This window comes from Hylobates moloch, unplaced genomic scaffold, assembly GCF_009828535.3.
Source record: "Hylobates moloch isolate HMO894 unplaced genomic scaffold, HMol_V3 SCAFFOLD_17, whole genome shotgun sequence".
Lineage (NCBI taxonomy): Eukaryota > Metazoa > Chordata > Mammalia > Primates > Hylobatidae > Hylobates > Hylobates moloch.
The window spans coordinates 31,309,608-31,332,628 of record NW_026652292.1 but is presented as its reverse complement, the minus strand read 5'-3'; the positions used below and the strand labels follow the sequence as shown (position 1 = coordinate 31,332,628).

Below are 23,021 nucleotides of genomic sequence, written 5' to 3'. Positions count from 1 at the left end.
CAAGATTGTGTCTAAACATATAATTTCATTTATTTTGGTAAACACCTATGAGGGGATGGCTGGATCATATATTAGGTTTATATTTAACTTTATTGAAACTTCCAGCTTTCCAAACTGGTAATAGTTATACCATTTTAGATTCCCACCAGCAGGAAATGGAGTTCTAGTTCTGCCACATCCTCAATCCTCACTTGGTAGTCTCAGTCTTTTTAAATTTTAGCCATTTTAAATAGACATCACTTTTTCTTTTCTTTTTTTTTTTTTTTTAGATGGAGTCTCTGTCGCCCAGGCTGGAGTGCAGTGGCGCAATGTTGGTTCACTGCAACCTCCGCCTCCCGGGTTCAAGCGATTCTCCTGCCTCAGCCTTCCCAGTAGCTGGGACTACAGGCGCGTGCCACCACACCCGACTAATTTTTTGTATTTTTAGTAGAGATGGGCTTTCACTGTGTTAGCCAGGATGGTCTTGATCTCCTGACCTCGTGATCCACCCGCTTAAGCCTCCTGAAGTGCTGGGATTACAGGCTTGAGCTGTGAGCCACCGAGCCTGGCCTAGATATCACTTTTTTTCTCCTCCCTAAGCTAACATAGGAATAAATGTCACTTTTTATCTTGGTTTTTTTGTTTTTTCAGAAATGACAGTCTGTTATACTCTACCTCTGAAAAATCATAATTTGTGATATTATTCTTTGGATTGCGTTGCTTCTTTGAGGCACAGTCATATCAGAAGATATTATCGTACTAACTGTAAGAGTATAGTTGCCTTGTCTTACATAGAAATTCATCTGAAGAGTTTATTAGTAAAGTCTAAAGTGAGGGAAATGATAAGTTGATAGAATCTGTTTCAGATTAATGTGTATCCAAGTTAAAAGAAAACATCTTTAGTAATTCTAAATAAGGGAAAGTAAGTAAATATAAAATATTGAAATTTCATGTTGACAATTATAAATTTTATTTCCCCCCTGAGTACAGTTTCTCAGTATGTTAGATAAACAGATATTAAATGGAAATATCCTCCCACTTCCTTAAAATGTTTTCCAACCACAAATCTACAGAACCAGGTGGATAAGACCTAATGGATTTTCTAACATTTGTAAAATAAATACATATTACTTTTATAGTCAGGAAAAAAACTAACTATACAATTCTCAGTAAGACAACAGAGATTAACACAAGTTTCTGTCTCTTTGATTGGAATTAATATAAACTTAATTGGGTAAGAAGACTGGTTATCTGGTAAGTTCTTATCTTTGTCTCTTTTTAAAAAAACTTTAGCACTTTGTATTTGGAGCAATTTAAGATTTACAAAAAAGTTGCAAGATAGAAACCTTCACTTATTTCTCCTAATGTTTACAACAGATGTAGCCATTATACATTTGTCAATTGGTAAATTACTACTATCTAAATTACAGCTTTATTCAAACTGTGCCAGTTTTTCGAATAATGGCCTTTTTCTGTCCCAGGATCCAATCTAGAATATTTCATTATAAATAGAGAAGTTCCTGAAATATAATTTTTGGCATTTCCTCAATATTCTGCATTCAGGAAAGAATGAGGAGAATAACAGGTAGAAGCTGGTAACTTCCACACCTTATTTTTGAAAAAGTTAATTTATTTTTTAGTTGACAAATAACAGTTGTATGTATTTATCATGTACATCATGATGTCTGCAAATACTTACATAATGTGAAATGGCCATGGAGCTAATTAATCTCACACACTTATCATTTTTTGTGATGAAAACACTTAAAATCTACTCTCTGAGTGATTTTCAGAATCCACTGCATTGTTATTAACTATAGTCACCATGTCGTACCATGGATCTCTTGAACTTATTCCTTTTATCTGGATGAAATGTTGTATCCTCTAGCCAACATCTCCCCAACACCTCCCACCACTCCCCCAATTATCATTCTACTCTCTGCTTCTATGGGTTCAACTTTTTTAGATTCCATATAAGTAAACTTTGTCCCTGCTCCCCACCATAAGACACTCGCTGTGTCGCCCACACTGGAGTGCAGTGGCCTGATCTTGGCTCACTGCAACCTCTGCCTCCTGGGTTCAAGTAATTCTCCTGCCTCAGCCTCCTGAGTAGCTGGGACTACAGGCACCTGCCACTACGCCCAACTAATTTTTGTATTTTTTTCTTTTCTTTTTTTTTTTTTTTTTGAGACGGAGTCTCGCCCTGTTGCCAGGCTAGAGTGCAGTGGCGCGATCTCGGCTCACTGCAATCTCTGCCTCTTGGGTCCAAGTGATACTCCTGCAGCAGCCTCCTAAGTAGCTGGGATTAAAGCCGCACACCATCATGCCCAGCTAATTTTTGTGCTTTTAGTAGAGACGGGGTTTCACCATGTTGGGCAGGATGGTCTCGATCTCTTGACCTCGTGATCCACCTGCTGCAGCCTCCCAAAGTGCTGGGATTACAGGCGTGAGCCACCAGCCCCGGCCTAGTTTTTGTATTTTTAGTAGAGTTAGGGTTTCGCCTTGCTGGCCAAGCTGGTCTTGAACTCCTGACCTCAGGTGATCTGCCCACCTTGGCCTCCCAAAGTGCTGGGATTCCAGGTGTGAGCCACTGCACCCAGCCCTCTTGTCTCTTTTTTTTTTTAATGAAGAAAATCAATTATTGGTTTGTAAATTTAATTTATTCACTCAATTATTTTTTTAAAAATTTTAAATTATTATGGATACAAACTAGCTGTATCATTCTTGCTTTATGGGGTCCATGCCAGAAAAAATAATCAAGGGGTACTTTATGGTGAAAAGGTTGTGAACCAATGATTCAGAAGTATATTCTGTTTTTCCCAGTATTATATAACTTAAAGCAAGTCTATCATGTATCTTAAAATACAGTAACAAAACTGAATACAGAAAGGAAATACCTTGAAGGGTGGTTCAGCAAAAAATACTGATTCCTTTCCTGATAGTGGCGTCGAAGTTATTGATCTTGGGGAGGAGACATCACTCAACTAAAAAAGAAACAAAATGAAAATCATCAATAAAGAATGTATCTTCAAATTCCTCTTCTCCAGTGCCGAAGAATCAACCTGTTTAACCAATGCAATGAAATCTAACGGTAAGTATCCTTGGCATCAATTAATTCAAGGGTAGAATATTTTCAATGCAATTCAGCTACTTCAAATACTTTCTGAAAGTTTACAGAATATAACTTTGCTCCTATATTAGAATCACTTTTTAAAAAATCTATAAAACTTCTATTGCAGGTTAAGAATATTAATAAGTATGCTAACATACATTTAAAAAATACTTATGAGATGAACTATTCCTCCCTATTTAAATATGGATTATTCTCTTTATGGCCTATGAATTTTTAAATAACAAATCTCGATGTGTTTTTACCTGCCATTACATAGATTACCTTGCTTCCTCCTCTATGCAATGGTCACTATAAAGCTCAGAAATGAAAACTACTTTTAATATTAGCCAACCTTAAAAGCAATTAGAAAGGCAAATATATTTTAGCAATGTTTTAAGAAACCAACTGAAATTCATTTTCAACTAATTGCCTCACTGGCTACTCATTCTCCCACTCCTTACTAGATCTTTTAACAGAAGGAACGAAAAATAAATTGAACTTATCTTAAGGGAAAGTTTCTGTGATAAGATTTTGAGAAATTTCCTTGAGACTTTTCAAAAAGAGTCTACTCGGTTCTACTGTTTTTTTAAAAATAGATAAGAATCAACATTATTTCCATACTAATCATCAAAATCCTTCTTACCACAATTTGTAATTTAAAACTGCTAAGGAAAATTTTAAATATGCACTTAAAGGTCAGTTCTAAAACATTCCTTTTTGGCCTAAACAAAATGACAAATTTATGGTTTTCTTGTGGTGCGTTTATTGATTGTTGGTTTGCTTTTGTTTTTACCTGGGTAGGACTCATAGGAGGTGGTGGAGCTTTGCGTTTTTTTGGAGTTCCACTTCTTTCTGAGCTTATTTTAGAGACTTGGTCATGCTGAAAGTTATCACAGTCCAAAGAATGGAGGTGGGTTAGTTTGGTTAGTAAAGTCTGGGCAAGTAGCTTTATCAAACACATGAGAAAAACCTCAAAAGTTCATGCATTTCTTACTTTATCAAAATCTGAAATCTGCTACCAACATAAAAATAAATAATATGCATGCGCAAGTATTCTCCTAGCAGCCCGTGCTTTAATAGCAAGAAAATAAAAACACATGAGCCAAAACCAGATTAGGTTGGTGTGGAGAACTGGGAAAGTAGAGGCTGAGGTCTACTACAACTTAGAATCCAGAATACAATCATAGTCAGCTTTCTGTATTAATGAAAAGCAATGGTATTTCCCACACATCTGCATTACTTCCATTCCTTTTTTTAAAGACTATAAATATGAGAGAAAGGGATAACTTCATTTTTGAAGGTTACTGATAAGTAATACAGTTAGCACATAAATTCAGTATTGAGTATTTGCTGTTTATGATTTCTTCAAGAACATAGATGTGTAAATAAATAAACAACCAAACATATACTGTTCGTCAAAAAAAACAGATAGTGACAATATATTTTTAGAAAAAAACTACACAATAACAGGGCAAACTCAATTTCTACTTTGTGTAACACTACATGACATTCTAGAAAAACCCTAATTAAAAGAAAAGGCTAAATTCTCTTATTTTCATTAAATAGCTAACATTTTCTGGCTGTAGCTCTGTAGCTCATGTGATATTACAAGTATTTAAAACAGTGTTATTCAGTCACAGAGTTTAAGCCACATCAAACATTTTCACACCAATAGGAAGTATGAGTTAGTACATTTCAGAAAAAGATGAACATATAAGTAGCAAGTTTAAAATTACATGCTTTTGAAATAAAGCAAATTATTAAGGAAACCTTTACCACCTTTTTTTTTTTTTTGAGATGGAGTTTCACTCTTGTTGCCCAGGATGGAGTGCAATCGCACAATCTCAGCTCACCGCAACCTCCGCCTCCCAGGTTCAAGTGATTCTCCTGCCTCAGCCTCCCGAACAGCTGGGATTACAGGCATGCGCCACCATGCCCGGCTAATTTTGTATTTTTAGTAGAGGCGGGGTTTCTCCATATTGGTCAGGGTGGTCTTGAACTCCCGACCTCAGGTGATCCACCAGCCTCGGCCTCCCAAAGTGCTGGGATTACAGGCGTGAGCCACCGGCCCGGCAACCTTTAACACCTTATAACAATGACTCATTTATTCAAAGATATTTCAGTCCCTAAGTATTTTCAATATAGTCTTTATTACTTTACTAGTGGACCAGAGTGGTTAAATCTGAACATTTTTAAATTCCCACAAGCATAAATGAAACATAAAAGCCTCCCCCAAAGATAAATACCTGCTTTGGTTTTGTTGGGGTCTTTAAATCTATAGAAGAAAGAGTGAAAAAAAGAACTATAAGAAGCATAATGATTCATATTCACTTTGGGTGGGGGGATACACACACATACACCATATACAATATTTATTAACACTCCATTTTTCTGCAAGAATATGTTTAAAAGAATAATAAAATGTATCATATTGCACACATTCCTTTATCCTTTGGGGAAAATGGAGTGGATAAACTTAAAACAACATTGGCTATTTTCTTTTACATACCAGCATCCTGAGAGATTTTTGATAATAGAAGGCTTTGAATTCCTGCATTTTCTGAGAGTTTGGAATAATGTAAGGCATTGTGTCCAAGAGAATCTACAAGGTTTAGGTCTGCACCCTTTTTAATTAAGGCTTCCACAACGTTAGAGCTGCCAATCTCGCAGGCCAGCATGAGAGCAGTTCTAAAGGAAAAAAGAGACACAAAATTAGTACTAAGAGAACGTAAAAAGTCTTTCTTGGGAAATCAGTTGTCTTCAAAAAAGAGAAAAGAAGATTAAGTGCAGTTAAACCTTTATTACACTTAATCTTCGGAGAATTCGAAGTGGAATGCAATCAAGATGAAATTAGGTGTTTTTTTTTTTGTTTTAAACTACAGATTAAATCAAAACATTAAACCACATTTAGTCAAACAACGTAATCTTCTACACTATTTAGCACAATATGATGGGATTTAATATGACTGGCATGAATCTTATCCGTGTTTTACCTCAAGCATTTTAAATACCATATATATTTCTAAGACCATTTCTCCAAAACAACCAATAAGTTTATTTTATTTTGCATAGGAAGTCACAGGACATTGTTTATTCACATTAGCATTTAATAGTCTCCTCACAGACTTAGCCAGCAATGATGTCTGCAGATGTCTGGGGAAAATTGCTTTAAAGTCAACAGAGATTCTTGATTATCAGAAACAGTAGAACTTTAAAAAGGTAAGAAGTTAAAAATCCCTTATAACAAATGATCCAAAATATAGCTGTGATATTTTGAAATACCCTCAGAATGTGGATATCACTGAAGTCACATGATTTCTGCCTAATTCTGGAGTACCTTCCACTTTTGTTCCTGGAATTGACATCTGCTCCGTGATCCAGGAGAAAGTGACAGATCTCACTGTGACCATTTTGTACAGCAAGAAGCAGCGGTATATTCCCATCCTAGGAGACAAATTCAGATTTAGATTTTACCTCAGGCACAAAATGCCAGAAGTGCAAAAGTCAGCCCCTGTTTTTTGCACATTTTTCTCCTGACTTGGACTGCTGATCTAATATCTGGTCCATCCTGATATTCTGTACCCCTATAGAGTCACAATTGTATGTTGGCACAACTCTTGTTATGGAATTTTACTGAATGCTAGCTTTTACATAGGAGCTCCAGCTTCTTGCGGCTGCTTGTGCCCTTGGCTATCACTGTTCAGGTGATTGTGAGAGAGGGCAGAACACAAAGTGTGTAAAGGCTCAAGGCAAGTGTACTGGGTATACTGAGGGATGGTGCTGGAGAAAGGAAGGGCGTGTCTCCGCACGACACCAGAAGATCCCACTGCCCTGTAGGCAGCTTATTCCCAGTGCACTAATCATTATATATCCTGCCATTCCACTTTTACCAGAAAGTGTGCCCTTTAGTAATCTTGCTATGTATCAAAATATAACATAAATTAAGAGCCTATGTCTGTTACTAACACATGACTAGATAAAGAAATGGATAGAAAGAATAATTATGTCATGACAATTGCAACCCCTTTGGGAAAAAGGAAATCTAGGTCTGCAACTCATATACAAACTATGTCAGGTGGATTAAGCATTTAAACATTACAATATAAAACAAATGAAGAAAAATACTAGAAGAATATACATAAGTATTTTCTGTAATCTTAGGTCTGACACAAACCATAAAGAGAAGCTGTTATTTTGTTTTTTTTCTGGAATATACCCTATAAATCCATCGAGAGTTGAGTTTTAAGGTAGAAGCATTCAATAGGCAAAGGGAAAAGATGTTACAATATATCCAACTATTTAAAAATACAAGTGCTGCTTAAAGATTGAGTGTTGTCATAAAGAATTTCAGACAGATTTCTGGGCACTATCTCTGTGAAGTTATACTACTTTCTGCTTAGGAAGTACTGAACTTCAAGGAATATGAATTTATTTACAGATTCCATTTAGTCACTTCACAGTATCTCCATCAAATATAAGTGTATGCATGTTAGTTCTCATGCCGCAACATGAAATATAACCCCATGACATAACCATGTGATAGGTATATAAATTTATTCTCAAAGTAGCCTTGTGAAGTTAAACTAGCCTAATAGTGGTCTTCAAAGTTGGGAGATTCTAAGTAGAAGATATCCAAGGTGATAGATGGGGTGCAGAAAGAAAGTAGTAAAATTTCTATTTAGACTTATTTTTAAAAATCAAGAAATTAAGCTTTATTTGTAATTACATTGATGGTAGAAAACATGTATAGCCATAGAAATAAATATACCTATATAGGAAATATATGCTGCAAAATGTTTTATTAATGTTTTAGAAGCCAATTAACCTTCTTCCCAGTTTAGAAAAAAAAAAAAAAAAAAAGTGCAGCTCTCTGCCAGAGCTCATTTAATTTTATATAAACGCACTATTTGAGGCTGAAGCAAATCTGACTGATTTTCAATGTGAAAATAAAATATAAAAACTGTTCTTGGAGTTATTTCTAAACAGAACTATATCAGAATCGTCTGAATCATCAGAATCATCTGTCTCAGAAAAATCGGATTCATCAAATGAATCTTCAGCCAGGAATTCTTTGAGAACGATGTCTAACATCACACATAGGAATGCTATGTCTTCTAGGATTTGACATTTTCAGCGATCGAGAATTACTATATGTTGTAAATGGAAATACCACTACTAAAAACAGAATGCTATAAATAGAATGATGTCTTTTGTTTCCAAAGTCAATATACTAGAGTGATGCGAAAATAGTAATAATAAAAATGAGATATTTCATGGCAAAGTTATCTTGAGGTAAATGCTGTATCCCCAAACGCCACCGGTGAGTATTCTTGGAGCAAATGGGAAAAGGGTTAAGAATAATACATAAATCCATTTTGCAGAAGAGAATCTAGGTTGAAAAGCAATAGAATTTGCCCAATACTTAGTTGTCTAAAACAGGAGTACCCAACCCAGGGGCTGCAGATCAGTACCAGTCTGTGGCCTGTTAGGATCCGGCTGCACAGCGGGGAGTAAGTGGCAGGCGAGTGGGCATTACTGCCTATAAGATCAGCGGCAGTATTGGATTCTCATAGGAGCACAAACCCTATTGTGAACTGAGCATGCGAGGGATCTAGGTTGTGCACTCCAATGCCTGATGACCTGAGCTGCAGCAGTTTCATCCTGAAACCATCCCCACCCCCATCCATGGAAAAATTATCTTCCCCAAAATCAGCCCCTGATGCCAAAAAAGTTGGGGACTGCTAGTCTAAAGTCTCAGTGACTCTAGAGGTATCCTACTGAGCTCTAGAAACCAGTGTCTACCTCTGCCTCTAGTGACCACCTGGTACTTACCAAATCTTTGAGGTTTATGGGGCTCTTGTGTTCACAGAGAATCTGCACAGCTTGAAGGCAGCCCTGCGCTGCTGGAGGAAGGAAAATATAAACACCACAGCCAATCACACAGTTATTCACAACCAGGGGTATCAGATACTTCAGGAAGGAAATGTTCATATTCTACCCACTCTACATATATTCACTCTAGTTGCATTGAAGAGAAATGGTATTAGGAAGGTTAAGAGTGAGGTGTTTAAAATTACTGCTTAATTTCAGAGTTATGCAGGCCTAAAGCCAGTGACTGCCAGTTGCCTTTAGGCAAATATTTGGCTCAGGTTTTCACAGGACTTAGCTTTTCCACAACTAGCAATAAAACACATGTGTAAATCTAATCACTCATAGTTCAGTGTCAACGTTTGTCACTTGAAGTTGTGTAATCATACTAAACAAAATGTTAGTAAATAAAATTGACGGATGTTCATAATAATCCTCAAATCAAAAAGTCTGTATCACACATTACCTGAAATCTACAAATGCTTAGAATATCTCTTAGTTTAAAAATAAACCTTGGGCCGGGCGCGGTGGCTCACGCTTGTAATCCCAGCACTTTGGGAGGCCGAGGCGGGTGAATCACGAGGTCAGGAGATCGAGACCACGGTGAAACCCCGTCTCTACTAAAAATACAAAAAATTAGCCAGGCGTGGTGGCAGGCGCCTGTAGTCCCAGCTACTCGGAGAGGCTGAGGCAGGAGAATGGCGTGAACCCGGGAGGCGGAGCTTGCAGTGAGCCGAGATTGCGCCACTGCACTCCAGCCTGGGGGACAGAGCCAGACTCTGTCTCAAAAAAAAAAAATAAATAAATAAATAAAAAAACCTTAAATTAGTTAAAATTTATTAATCGTGATAATTTTCAGTGGTTAGGTGGCAAAGCAATTGATGAATTCTAGGCATATGCCTCGGTAAAACTGTGTATGTTTTACAAACAGAGGAAAATGGGAATGTCTAGAAATGATGACAGAAAAGAGCACCAGGAATAGTATGGAAGGTTAATTGGCCTGAATAAGGAAAAAGAAAAGTTGGTGTTTCTAATGGCAGAAGAAGACAAATAGGAGAATGAAAGTTACCTGCATAATGTAAAGCTGTTTTCCCAGAGCTGTCAACACTTTCGGCTGGGCATTTAGACTATAAGAGAAAAATAAATACATCCATATAATAAAATACCCTGCACCAATTCTATTCAGTTCAGACTTTTCCTGCAAGGTATGATGTGACTTATTAGGAAGACTATTAACTTAAATAAGCCCCAACTGCTGTGTTCCAGGGGCCTGTAGTCTCCTATGGGGAAGGAGACTCATGTCTTTGGGATGGGCAAACTCTCCCCTCCTTGCTGCTTCACCTATCTGTTCCTCTCCTTCCCTCACCACTCCAGCACCCCACCAGCTAATAGACATGCTCTAGGCTCTCTCATCTTGATCCTATCTTTTCCCCCATCTCCTGCCCTTTCTGTCCCCCTTCACGAAACCAGCTTTCTCTTAAGGATTACCCACATGCAGTCCATGCACCCTCACCTCCATTCACTCCTGAAACCACTGCAGTTGGGTGTCCCCTCTCGAGTCCAAGGAGATGGCCTTGGTCAAGGTCACCAACAACCTTCATGTTTCCAATGACAATAAACATTTCTGTTCTCCTCTCTCCAACCTCTCAGCTCCTAGAGCCCTGCTTGGCTCATCTTACTCTGCTTTTCCTCTTGCGGCTCCTCCTCTAGCCAAACAGAAAACCTCAGGGCTCCTCAGTGTTCTTCCTCTAAGCTCTTTTCCCTGGTAAGCTCCTCCACACCCACAACCTGAAATATCATCTAGAAGAATGGACGCTAGTGACTCCCAAATGTGGAGATCCTAACAGTAACAACAATAAGTGCCGTGTTAAGTATTAGCTCTCACATGCCAGGCACTGTTCAAAGAACTGCTTTAGGCCCCCTAACAACACGAGGCAGATACTATCATTACTTCCACTTTCAGATGAAGAAACGGAGGCACAAAAAAGTTGATAATTTGCTCAAGTCACAGTAAATGGCAGAGCCAAGATTCAAACCCAGACAGGCTGGGCTAGGGCCTGTATTCTTACACACAACAGTTGTCGTCTTCACGGGCTAGGCTTGATAACCCACTGCCTACTTCACATCTCTGCTCTGATGTCTTATTAGCATCTCAAAGGCCCAGCCAAAATCTCTGGCTTCCCCTCCCCCGTGCCCCAACTGCTCCTCCCTGACTACCTTCTCCATCAACAGCATCATCGTCAGTCTAGACATTGAGCCAGAAACCAGCGACTCAGCTTTGATTCCTCCTCATCCTCCTCCCCCTTCCTCATCCCATATGTAGTGGACCACCATGTCCTGTCAATTTTTTTCTCCAAAACTCACCTCCAATCTACCCTCTTCCTTTTCTTGTTCCCAACATCCTTTTCTGGGACAGCATCTTCTCACCTGAACAGCTAAGGTGGCTTCCTGGCAGGTCTCCCCAGTTCTGCATTGTTCCCCTTTTTATCAATTCTCTAAACAATCAGAATTCTCTTCTAAAACTGTGACTCTCACTGTCTACTTAAAAGCCCCTCACAGTTCCATGCTGTACTTAGGATGAACTGCAGTCAAGCCCCTCATGACATACAAGGCCCTGCATCCTGTGCTACTTTCCTCCTTACTTGCTCTGCCCCAGGCCCACACACTGGCTTTCTTCCCTCCCTGGCCAGCACCTTTCTGACCTCAGGTCCTTTGCATACATTGTTCCATTTGCTTAGAACGCTTTTCTTGTGGCTCTTTGCATCCTTGGGAGGTCTCAGCTTAAATATCACCTCCTTCACGAGGCCTTTCATGAACCTCCACCTCTGATTCCTCTCTTACAGTAACCCGTTAGCTCCCTTTTTACTGCTGTGCAATCTGTAATGTTTATTTGTGGATTGTTTGCCAGACTGGGAGCCCCACTGGAATACGGGCTGCTGTTTGTCACTGCTTGACACGATGCACAGTGCCCCGGAAACACAGTATGAGAAAGGGCGGGAGGAATAGCTGAGGGTTCGGGGAGGGAGAGAGCTTGTTTGTTTTTTGTTGTTTTTTTGTTTGTTTTTGAGATGGAGTCTCGCCCTGTCACCCAGTGGCGAAATCTTGGCTTGCTGCAACCTCCGCCTCTCAGGTTCAAGTGATTCTCCTGCCTCAGCCTCTTGAATAGCTGGGATTACAGGCATGTACCACCAGGCCCGGCCAATTTTTGTATTTTTTAGAAGAGATGGGGTTTCACCATGTTGGCCAGGCTGGTCATGAACTCCTGGCCTCAGGTGATCCACCCGCCTCAGCCTCCCAAAGTGCTAGGATTACAGGCGTGAGTCACTGCACCCAGCCTGAGAGCTTATTTGAATTTGAAGAATCTCAAAAGCTCTATTTGTGCTCATTGCCGTGAGAAGGAAGAACTTTACCTTGGTAGCCACTGGAGAGGGGAAATGGCTCCAGCAGACAGGCAATAAGAGCAAAAGCCTGGAGAGCCCAGGGAGATCCGTAAATGCAGAGGGTATAGGAGTGGGGGGCAGCAGGAGGAAACGGGGATCACAGCACAGAGAGCCTGGGCTACTGAGACAAGAGGTGAAGAACTGGCTAGAGAGCAAAGAGGAACAGGACCTGGGAAAACAGCCCAACAGGAGGACACGGCTGAGGTTTTAACCACCATCCAGGAAGAAGAACAATCTGGATGGTTTGGCAGTGAGAGGAGGTAATAACACACTACCACACTAGTGAAATGTTTGCCCTTCCATAGTAAGAAGAATGGAGATTAAGTTACAACTTACCATGCTTTGGCCTAATTTTAAAACAGCACAAGGAACTGTTTAAAGGCTTCAAAGATTCCGAAGAAAAACCAATCCATTTGCATAACCAGATATAAGATTACATGAGAGACTAGAATATCTGGTTCTTGCCCACGAGAACATCCAGCTTGTCAGGTTAATTCTTCCTTAAAATCAGAGTCAGATGCAAAGTCTGGATAGCCAAGCCAGAATGGGAATGGAGATTTCAAACATAAATCAATTACTTAAAAATTGAGGTAGGGCCAAGGATATGGAGGCAGAGCGCTTGAGCAATGATTTTCACTTATCCAGAGTGTCTGGTCCCAGTAGAGGCAGGTAAGAAAAGTTCTATTTCAGTTGTCTTCAAAGGGAAGCCTCATAATACAATATCACAGACATTAATCTATTTTTCTTGAATTTAGCTTCAAAGACCTGTTAAGGTTAAGCATTCTTGGAACTGGCAATAGCTTGCATCATGTAACGCAAGACAAGAAGCTGTGTGATCAACAGCACAGGACAAGTTGAAGAATGTGACCACATTTCTGCATTAGAATTTCAAAGCCAAATTAAAGCAAGATGCTGGGTCCCAAATAGTGCTTGTGAAGGCCAAGACAACAGTTCAACAGAACAGATAGTACAAGCAAACACGTATTTTATTGCTCTATGCTGTTCCTGAAAACAGCCAGTTTGCATTTTGACTGGCAACAACTGGATGTTACCGTATGGATGGCTATTGGGAATTCATTAAATATTAATCTTTAAAGATTTATGGAAGTCGTCACTTTAAGGGATCGTTACAAACTTCCTGGCAAGATTATTGAACCAGGGAGTTGGCTGAAAATTATAAAGAAGAATAAAACCAAGGACTTAAACGAAACCCAAGAACTGAAGCTCATCAAGTTATATATGAGGAAATAATGGTTGAAATTTTGCTTCTCAAAGAATAGCTGCATTCTAATGATGATTTCACAATACTAGGATACTGGAAATCCTGTATGGTAAGGATCTCCAACAGCTTAGAAACCCTGTTTTAAAAACTTACACTATTCAGAGGGTGTAAGTCCTTCAGCAAAGAAAAGGAGGAACCAAATAAAGGGGAGAAAAAGGCTAGGTCCCAAAAAAAGACACTCCAATTTTGATTAGATCCTCTTCTCTGCCAGTGGAGTTGCTATGGAGACAGTCTTCTCCTTGGCTATCATTTCAATCATGAAGCTTCTTAGGAAACACAGGATTGGGGACAGTATTTAAAGGAGTGTGTATGGAGGGTGTGTTTGTTCTTTCACAAATATGATTACTTTCGAATTGTAAAACCGACACATTTACAATTCTAAGTTGTCACCACCTTACCTGAAGGAGCTTCCTGATGCATTCATGGTGGCTGTTCTTGGCTGCGAGATGTAAGGCGCTGTGTCCTAAATGGATTTTTTCAAATAATAATTTTTTTTAAAAAGGCCACACTTTTAAAAAAATCTCTTTCTTATCTATGAGAAGACAGCTATAAGGAAATATATTGTTCTTCAAAAAAGACGGAACTGTGTGTTTTTGTCTTTGTTTTTGAGACAGGTCTCACTCTGTCACCCAGGCTGGAGTGCAGTGACGCAATCATGGCTCTCTGCAGCCTCAACCTCCTGGGCTAAAGTGATCCTCCCACCTCAGCCTCCCAAGTAGCTGGGACTATAGCCTCCCAAGTAGCATGTCACCACACCTGGGTGATTTTTGTACTTTTTGTAGAGATGAGATTTCGCCACGTTGCGCAGGCTGATCTTGAACTCCTGAGCTCAAGCAGTCCTCCTGCCTTGGCCTCCCAAAGTGCTGGGATTACAGGCATGAGCTACTGTGCCTGGGCTGGAACTGTTATTCTTGAGAGTAGGGAGAATCGAGCATCCCCCATCCCACCTACTGGATGACGTTCACAGGCTCCAACTGCTGTTCTCTTGGGGTGCGAAGCAGCTCCAGGCTAGACGCTTGCGGTGGACTCATGATAATGCAGCTCAGCAGCTCTGCTTTCAGCTGTCAGTATGTTTGCCAAACATCCTGGGTCCACAAGAGCCATGCCAGGCTACACCCACCACAGGCTGAGGAATCCAGTGAAGGCAACCCACAAGCCAGCAGAATACATCAAAGATCCACACACTTCAGCCCCTACTCTTGACATCTCATTTCCCTCTCCTCTCAATGTACTCCAGCCCTGAATGGAAATTACCTGGAGTTTTCTGATTTTCAAAGTTCTTATATAGAAGAAGGGAGAGTTGTAAAATTCTCAATGAGGCCTTTCCTGACTTTCTCGTTTCAAATTCCAATTTCTCCGTAACTCTTTTACCCCTACTCCTTGCTTTATTTCTTTATCCTTCATAGCACTTAGCAGCTTCTATCATTCCCTTTTACCTCTTTCTCTATACAGACACACACTTATATAGTTAATTGTTTTTCCCCCTACAAGAATATAAGCTTGGTGAGGACAGACACCCCTGTTGATTCCCTGCTGTATCTGTAGGATTGACAACACTGCTGCTGCACAGTAGGCTCTTAATACATTTCTGTCCATCTGAATTAGAGGGTATGCTAATTTCAAATGTCTGGATTGGGGGACCTGGGGAGAGGGTCAGAGCAGAGGACCTGACCACTGCCAGATACCCCACCACACCTAGTAAACTCTTAATCCTGGATTTCCCAAGCTATTTGACCTAATATAACACCTGTAGATAACTCCCATACTTTAGGACATGTTTAAAGCACTTTCTCAACCTTAGCACCACTGACCTTATAAGCTGGACAATTGCTGTGGCTGGTTGTCCTATGCAGTACAGGGCGTTAGGCAGCATCGCTGGCCTCTATCCACTAGAGGTCCAAATGTGACAATCAAACATGTCTCTAGACATTGCCAAATGTCCCCTGGGGGGCAATATCAAGCCCAGTTCATCAGAATCACTGACTTCGAGGAACAATTTCTTTTCTTTTTTTTTCCGAAGCCCAGGCTGGAGTGGAGTAGCACAAGCATGGCTCGCTATAGCCAAATCTCCTGATGTCAAGTGATCCTCCCACCTCAGACTCCCTAGTAGCTGGGACCACAGGTGGACGCCACCACACTTGGCTAAATTTTGGTAGAGCTGGGGGTCTCACTATGTTGCCCAGGCTAGTCTCAAACTCCTGTCCTCAAGCAATCCTCCTGCCTTGGCCTCACAAAGTGCAGGGATTACAGGCGTAAGCCACCATTCCCGGCCAACAACTTCTTTATATGATGGTGGCCCAGGCCCCAAATACCTTTTTTTTTTTTTTTTTTTTTTTTTTTTTTTGAGAAAGTCTCACTGTCACTCAGGCTGGAGTGCAATGGCACCATCTTGGCTCACTGCAACCTCCACCTCCTGGGTTCAAGTGATTCTCCTGCCTCAGCTTCCCAAGTAGCTGGGATTACATGTGCGTGCCACCATGCCCGGCTAATTTTTGTATTTTTAGTAGAGACGGGGTTTCAGCATGTTGGCCAGGCTGGTCTCGAACTCCTGATCTCCAGTGATCCACCCACCTCGGCCTCCCAAAGTGCTGGATTACAGGCGTGAGCCACCCCGCCCGGCCCCATTTTTCTTTCTAAATCAGTCTTCAGTCTGTAACACTGACCAGAAATTCACTAATTAGAGAATCATATAGCTAGGAAACACTGTATTTAAAAACTAGTGGGCCATAGGGCTATCGTGAATGGCACAAAAATGTGTAAAGTCAAATGATCTGATTCCTTCTATTTTGAGTTCAGCTATACGGAGAGATTTTTAGGGTAGGTGTGAGGGAGAGTTGTTTCATCAGCACAAGATACTGAGAGACAGGAATCCCTCTGTCCCCTCCCAAAAGGAGGAGGATGAACAAAATTTAAAAATGAAGGAAGAGACATTCTTGGAAGTAAGAAGACAAAGATTTTCTCTTCCTCCTCCTCCTGTTATATTAAATGAGATCCCTCCTTCCAGAGTGTATGAAGTGTAACTGTGTATGAGTTTAGTTACATGATGCATTAAATAGGCTTTGGTGGAGTAGCTTGGCCCTCCGACCGTCACTTATACCACTGTTTCTATGGACAAGCACATTCTGAGTTTTAAACAAATGCCTTACAAATGAAGTTTTGGAACACGTCCTGATTGTAAGATGGAGACCGTTTATGTTGTGCACGCAATGCATTAACTTGTCCCTGCTGTGGACAAAAGCTGTTCTGCATAAGCAGCACCCACTGGAAAAAGGCACAGTTCTCCAAAGACAAGATGGTTGGGAGATGTAAACAACTTACTATAAAATAACAGGTTTTCTTTTTACTTTGAGTAAGTGTTCTAGTCATGCCTGGAAGTGCCGGGTTTCTATAGAAGCAAAAATTCTTTTATTCCCCAGCCCTGTGATGTTTTTCTAATGAGCAGCACAAAAGTATTTTTCACTAAAAATAGTCTCAAAATCCGAATGACGCATCATTCCCTGAACACTGTAACACTGAAGTAAGATGTCTCTCATTGCTAATATTAACACAAAATTCTCTCTCCAAATGCAAAATTTTCTGGACAAAATATTATTTTAGTGACAGAATCCAACTATGATGAGACAATGCATCTCTGGCTCCCATATAGCTGTGGATCTGTCTAGAATATCAGGAAGCAATTTCCCTATGGGCAAATAACAAGGGCAATCCTAAGTGCATTCCAGCAGAATTCTGCCTGCAAATAAAAGACTAATGATATTTATAAATTAAGAGTCTTGGACTATTACAAGTAGTCTAAGAACCCTTTTACTTAAAGGCTGTCTGAGTAGAATGACCCAGCTGCTCTGGCCATAGGGCACCTTTCCCTAAAACTACCTCAGACTATGACCATGTATTCAATTCTTAAGATAGCTGGAAAAAACGGGAAGAATTAAGCAATATCAATCTAAAATGACACGACAGTTGATATTGCGCTATAACCACATCCAAGGCCTTATCTTCTGACAGTGTTTTGCTCTTAAAATTACTTGTAAAGCATCCATAAAAATTCTCAGGCTTCCAAGCATTTCATGTGGAAAAGTAGCTTTAAAAAATGCTAACAGATTCTTGCTTCTATAACTTAAATTCAGTCAAAAGTTTAAAAAGTAGGAAATTATACCAATTTGACCATCCTGAAGACATTAATCATGGATAAAAAGAATAAAAAGAGCCAGTGTAATAGATTTTGAAAGGTGGTTTTGTGTGTGTGTGTGTGTGTGTGTGTGTGTGTTTTGTTCTTTTTTTCAAAAATTCTACAGGGCAGAATTTATGGTAACAGATCTTTGTACCAGTTCTCACTGGATCTTGAGATTGAAGGTGACTGCATCTCAGTAATAAAGTGGCAAAACTTAAGGTAGGTTCCACACGGAAAGACAATACCTGTAAAAGCTAAGCCATTTAATTCATCCCCTAACCACCACAACAAACATTTAGGACTAGTGATGACCACTAAGCACTGTTACTAATGTAACCTCATCCTTCCCTTGTATTCAGATATGCTTTCTTGAGAGGGAGAGTGAATAGGTAGGTATTATAGCCAACAGGTAAGACACAGGCATGGGCAATCAAAGCCATTACAATTTAACCTGTTTATTGGGACAGAAAAAAATGAGAAGTGTTTTTCTAGATGCACTTTTTTCCATGCAGTGTTCTTCTTCTTTTGTTCCTATGTTCTCTTTGCATGCTTTCAAGAAATCATGGGAAGAAGCTGGTACCTTATTCAGACCAAAGTAAAACAATGAAGCCCAAGGAGCAAAGTGCTGGCATCTTGGCTAAAAATATCAGATGAGAAGGAAGTGACGGAGCTCTGAGACATCTTCAACCCATGAAACGTTTGGACAATGTCCTGTGGCCCCAAAGTGCTGTGGATTCCACCAATTTCAATTGGTTCCCACTGGCGAATCCTGGGAAATATCCAGGCTGTGTCCGCAGCACTCCCTCCAGTGTTGCTTCTTAGAGAGTGGTGCCATCTCAGTCTGCAGGAAGTGGGCACTGCCTTGGGGCATCCAGGTCTTCCTGCCCAGCACTGCACCAGCCTCTCAGGAACTGGGTTAGGGCTCTGGTAGTAAATACGAGCTCTACCCACAGGGTGTTATGAGGCCACCAAGAACCATGCTTCTTAAGAGCCTTTAATGGGGGAAATGAAACTGGCAGGCTATTTAATAAATTAAAATGCAGGATATAGAATTTATTATATAATGTGATCTCAGGCATGTAAAAATGTATTGGGACAATCTGGAAGGAAATACAACAAAATAGAAATTTTTTTTCTTTCTGATAAGAGTAGGAACTTGAGTTATCTTCTTCTTTATAGTTTACTGTATTTCTCAACTTTTCTACAATGAGCATGTATTTAAAAAAAAACTTACTCTGGCCGGGCATGGTGGCTCACGCCTGTAATCCCAGCACTTTGGGAGGCTGAGGCGGGTGGATCACCTGAGGTCAGGAGTTCAAGACCAGCCTGGCCAAGATGGTGAAACCCCGCCTCTACTAAAAATACAAAAATTAGCCGGGCGTGGTGGTGGGTGCCTGTAATCTGAACTACTCAGGAGGCTGAGGCAGGAGAGTCACTTGAACCTGGGATACGGAGGTTGCAGTGAGCAGAGATCGTGCCAGTGCACTCCAGCCTGGGCAACAGAGCAAGACTCCGTCTCAAATACAAAAACAAACAAAAAAACACACACACAAAAAAACCCAACTTATTTTTCCCTATAATAAAAAGAGGTGAGGGAAGATTTTGGTTATGCTGAAAATAACTACAGTCCTGTCTAATCGATTTCTTAACATCAAGTACAATGAAACAAAACTATGTGACGGCACCAGTTTATTCACTCTGAGCTAATGCTTTCAGATTATGGGTTTCTTAGAGGGAAACTTACCCTACTTAAGAGGACATACATCTCATTAGGGGTATTTTAGCAAATCATACTGCACCATGTGGTTTTATGGCATAACTTTAAGAGCAATGACAATGAACTTTAAAAACAAACACAATAATTGAGTCTTGAGATTAAAGATTACTTTAATTGGAAAAACATAAACTAGTATTTCCCTCAAGGCAGTCACTTAAGGAAACCATTTATCCCCCTATATTGGTGTTGCCATTTCTCAAAATATTTTTGGAACTTTCTGTGGAACTGCTCAGAAAAATCATTCTGTTATTTCAATCACTCCCTGTTTTTGACCAAAAATGGTTTTACCAGTTTGAAACATCATTTACCTGACTTGACATCAAATTTTTTTAGGGCTCTTAGGTTTGCCCTAAGAAAAAAAAAAAAACCCTATTCTCAAAGGATAAAGATTCCCAACCACTGAGATTCTTATTTTTAAGTCCTCACACAATGAAAACAGTTCTAAACCTGTTCCCAACCATATTTTGAGTAATTATAGCATTCCTGCAATACCTGGCTGATCCCCCAAGACGACTAGTCTGAAGAGGCCAATTTTGGGGGTGGGAGAAAAGAAAGGGATCCATTACGGATTCACGAAAAGCCAAGATAAGGCAATGGAGTTAGGCTAATTTTGTATCCCAGTAAACACTAATAAAAACCTATTAGAAGCCAAAAATTCTCAAGTACAATAGAAAAATGAAAAGCCATCAGTGGTTGCTTTGGTCTTTTGGGGTGGCCAGTAGGGGCAGAATCCCAGGCTGGAGACCCCAGGGGCTCCTTCTTATAGGACAGTGTTTTATACAAGATAAGACTACGCTACCTTTTCTCTCCATTTGCCTTGTTCATCATTTGTCAACACTGGCTTCACATTAGAATCACCCAGGGAGCTTTAAAAAAATACCAGTTGACTGGCAACATCCAGACAATGGAATCTGAATCTCCGAGGGTAAAGTGTAGGTATACATATTTGTGTGTGTGTGTGTGTGTGTGTGTGTACTGTTTATTCTCTTTTCCCTTCCTTCAAGTCCCCAGGTGAACTGGATGCCCTGAAGTACAGCAACGGGTGAGAATCGTGGGCAGCTGGTCCAGATGAAGTTCAAGGCTTCAATCTACAGAGCCTATCTCAGTTGATGAAATGAGCTCCTGAGTAACTCACCATCACCTCACACTATGATTCACAAAAACAAGAATTAGGGACTATTGCTTGGTCTGTACATATAATCTTAGAAAATAATATAAAAAATGAGGATAAGAAGCATACAGTCTCTAGTTGACTAACCACATGAAAGATGAAAACACAGAAGTATGGCTACATAACAAAACCATGTCAGAGTCTAGCTATTGGAGATGATTCTCTTTTCTTCTTTTGGACTCTAAATTTTATCTGTAGACTCTAATTTTTTTTTTTTTTTTTGAGACAGAGTCTCACTCTGTTGCCCAGGCTGGAGTGCAGTGGCACAATCTCAGCTCACTGCAACTTCCACCTCCAGGATTCCAGTGATTCTCGTGCCTCAGCCTCCTGAGTAGCTGGGATTACAGGTGCATGCCACCATGCCTGGCTAAATTCTTTTGTATTTTTAGTAGAGATGGGGTTTAACCATGTTGGCCAGTCTGGCCTTGAACTCCTGGCCTCAAGTGATCCACACACCTCAGCCTCCCAGAGTACCGTAATTACAGGATGAGTTACCGCACCTGGCCTTAAATTTTCCATAATGAATATGTATCACTTTTTGATACCTAATCTAGTGCTGGGCTGCTGATTTAAGAGACTAAAAACCACATACCGGTAGTATCTTGGGCTGTCACATCCACACCATGTGTAACCATGACCCTGAGGCATTCCACGTGTCCTTTTGCAGCAGCAAGATGGAAACTGGAAAGAGAAGTAAACAAAATCTCCTTGAGATTTCTACTCTTTAATGTTCATCTCCGACAAAGTTTCCCCCCACTCCCTGCCATTTCATGTACACTTTCTCTTCCTTGAGCTCTACAAGCACCCACTGACTAGGCATTATTATCAATCTCATTTTAAAGAGGAGGAAACAGAGGCTCAGGATGGTCTGATGCTCATTGACAGCTTTAGTTAAGGGATGGAGCAGGAGTTTGATCTTCCAACCCCAAAGACGAGGCTTCAAAAAAGTAAGATTCAGCCATATATTTGTCTCTTGATGAAAGTCCCAACTAGGTTGAATTTCTAAGTAATATGTCTTTATCAGTGTTTTCCTATTGTCTAGTGTTTTCACCACAGCTGTTTCACCATTTTAAAGTGATATGCTCTAAAAAAAAAATCTTGTCTAAGTCAAACAGTGGCCAAGGTTCTTGGACAACTCAATGCCCACTGTTGTGTTGTATCTGAGTAACAACAGTTGCATGCAATATTTGATAAGTGTCTAATGTGGGTCAAGCATCTGACTACACACTTTTATGCATTGTTTTTCATTCCTATGACAGCTCTTTAAGGTGAGTTCTATTACTTTCTCCATTAGATGGCAAGTGTCTATACTCTGGTGCAAATACCATTAGAGAAAGCCCACCATTAAGACTCCAGAACTCAATGAAACTTGGGAGCACGTTTAGACTGGGCATTAGAAGGGATAACATCCAAATGCCAATTCAATCATCCCTCCAGATCCCGGGATGAAGGGCACTTTTGCATGCAGAAAGAAGCAAAGCACAATTCCACTGGGCGGTCAGGCCCAGAGGCCAAGATGGCTGCAAAATTTGGGCAGGTTTCCCTTCTCTCAGTTGCCATCCTGTAGAGAGGTTAATGAGCCTTCTAGTTCTTCTCCTGAGTCAGTCCTGTTTTAGGAATGTGCCCTCAGGATACCTCTCATGAAGTCCCTTAATGTCTGTACCTCTGAATTAATGCCCAGATAATATTTTCTTGCTGGGAAGGATCTGTCATTGAAATCCAGGGTAACATTCAGCTGGAAAGTCCGATAGCTGATGTTTAAACCTAAGTTGGTCTGATTCCAGACCTCTTCTCTTAATAACCTGGCTGAGTGAGGGGGACATATCAACAAATAGGAATACTTCAGTACTAGTTGCAAATCAGCCATAACATAATTATCTGTGTGTTTGGGGAAGTCATTTTAACCGATCTGTGCCTAAATTTCCTCCCTTGTAAAGGCTGGGGATCAAGTCAAATAATTTCTAATGGTTACCTTGGCTCTAATGTTTAATTATTTTAGCTTACCTGGCTCTACTCACAGCAACTATTTCTGTATTTGTGCAGCAATCTATGTGTAATATCTATTTACAGTCGAAATTTATTTTATAAGTGATTTCACATTACAATAAAACTTTGCATACAATGATTTGGGAGTGTAGTGACTTTTTTTTTGAATATTTTTTGAGATGGAGTCTCATTCTGTTGCCTAGGCTGGAGTGCAGTGGCATGATCTTGGCTCACT

General features: G+C 40.2%; 1 protein-coding gene across 11 annotated transcripts in view; it reads right to left on the bottom strand.

Annotated features, from left to right (window-relative positions):
- RAI14 (retinoic acid induced 14) overlaps nt 1-23,021 on the bottom strand; it is a 175,710-nt gene that overhangs the window by 15,349 nt on the left and 137,340 nt on the right. For 8 of the 11 annotated variants that reach the window (XM_032135982.2, XM_058429996.1, XM_058429997.1 and 5 more), the window contains 9 exons: nt 21,393-21,481; nt 14,080-14,144; nt 10,029-10,086; nt 8,924-8,994; nt 6,429-6,535; nt 5,601-5,779; nt 5,338-5,366; nt 3,885-3,971; nt 2,877-2,963 (listed from right to left, as the gene is read on the bottom strand). In XM_032135982.2, the coding sequence (XP_031991873.1) occupies nt 2,877-2,963; nt 3,885-3,971; nt 5,338-5,366; nt 5,601-5,779; nt 6,429-6,535; nt 8,924-8,994; nt 10,029-10,086; nt 14,080-14,144; nt 21,393-21,481 (772 nt within the window). The remainder of the gene's footprint in view (nt 1-2,876; nt 2,964-3,884; nt 3,972-5,337; nt 5,367-5,600; nt 5,780-6,428; nt 6,536-8,923; nt 8,995-10,028; nt 10,087-14,079; nt 14,145-21,392; nt 21,482-23,021) is intronic. The other 3 variants (XM_032135983.2, XM_058430003.1, XM_058430000.1) reach the window with 2 other exon arrangements.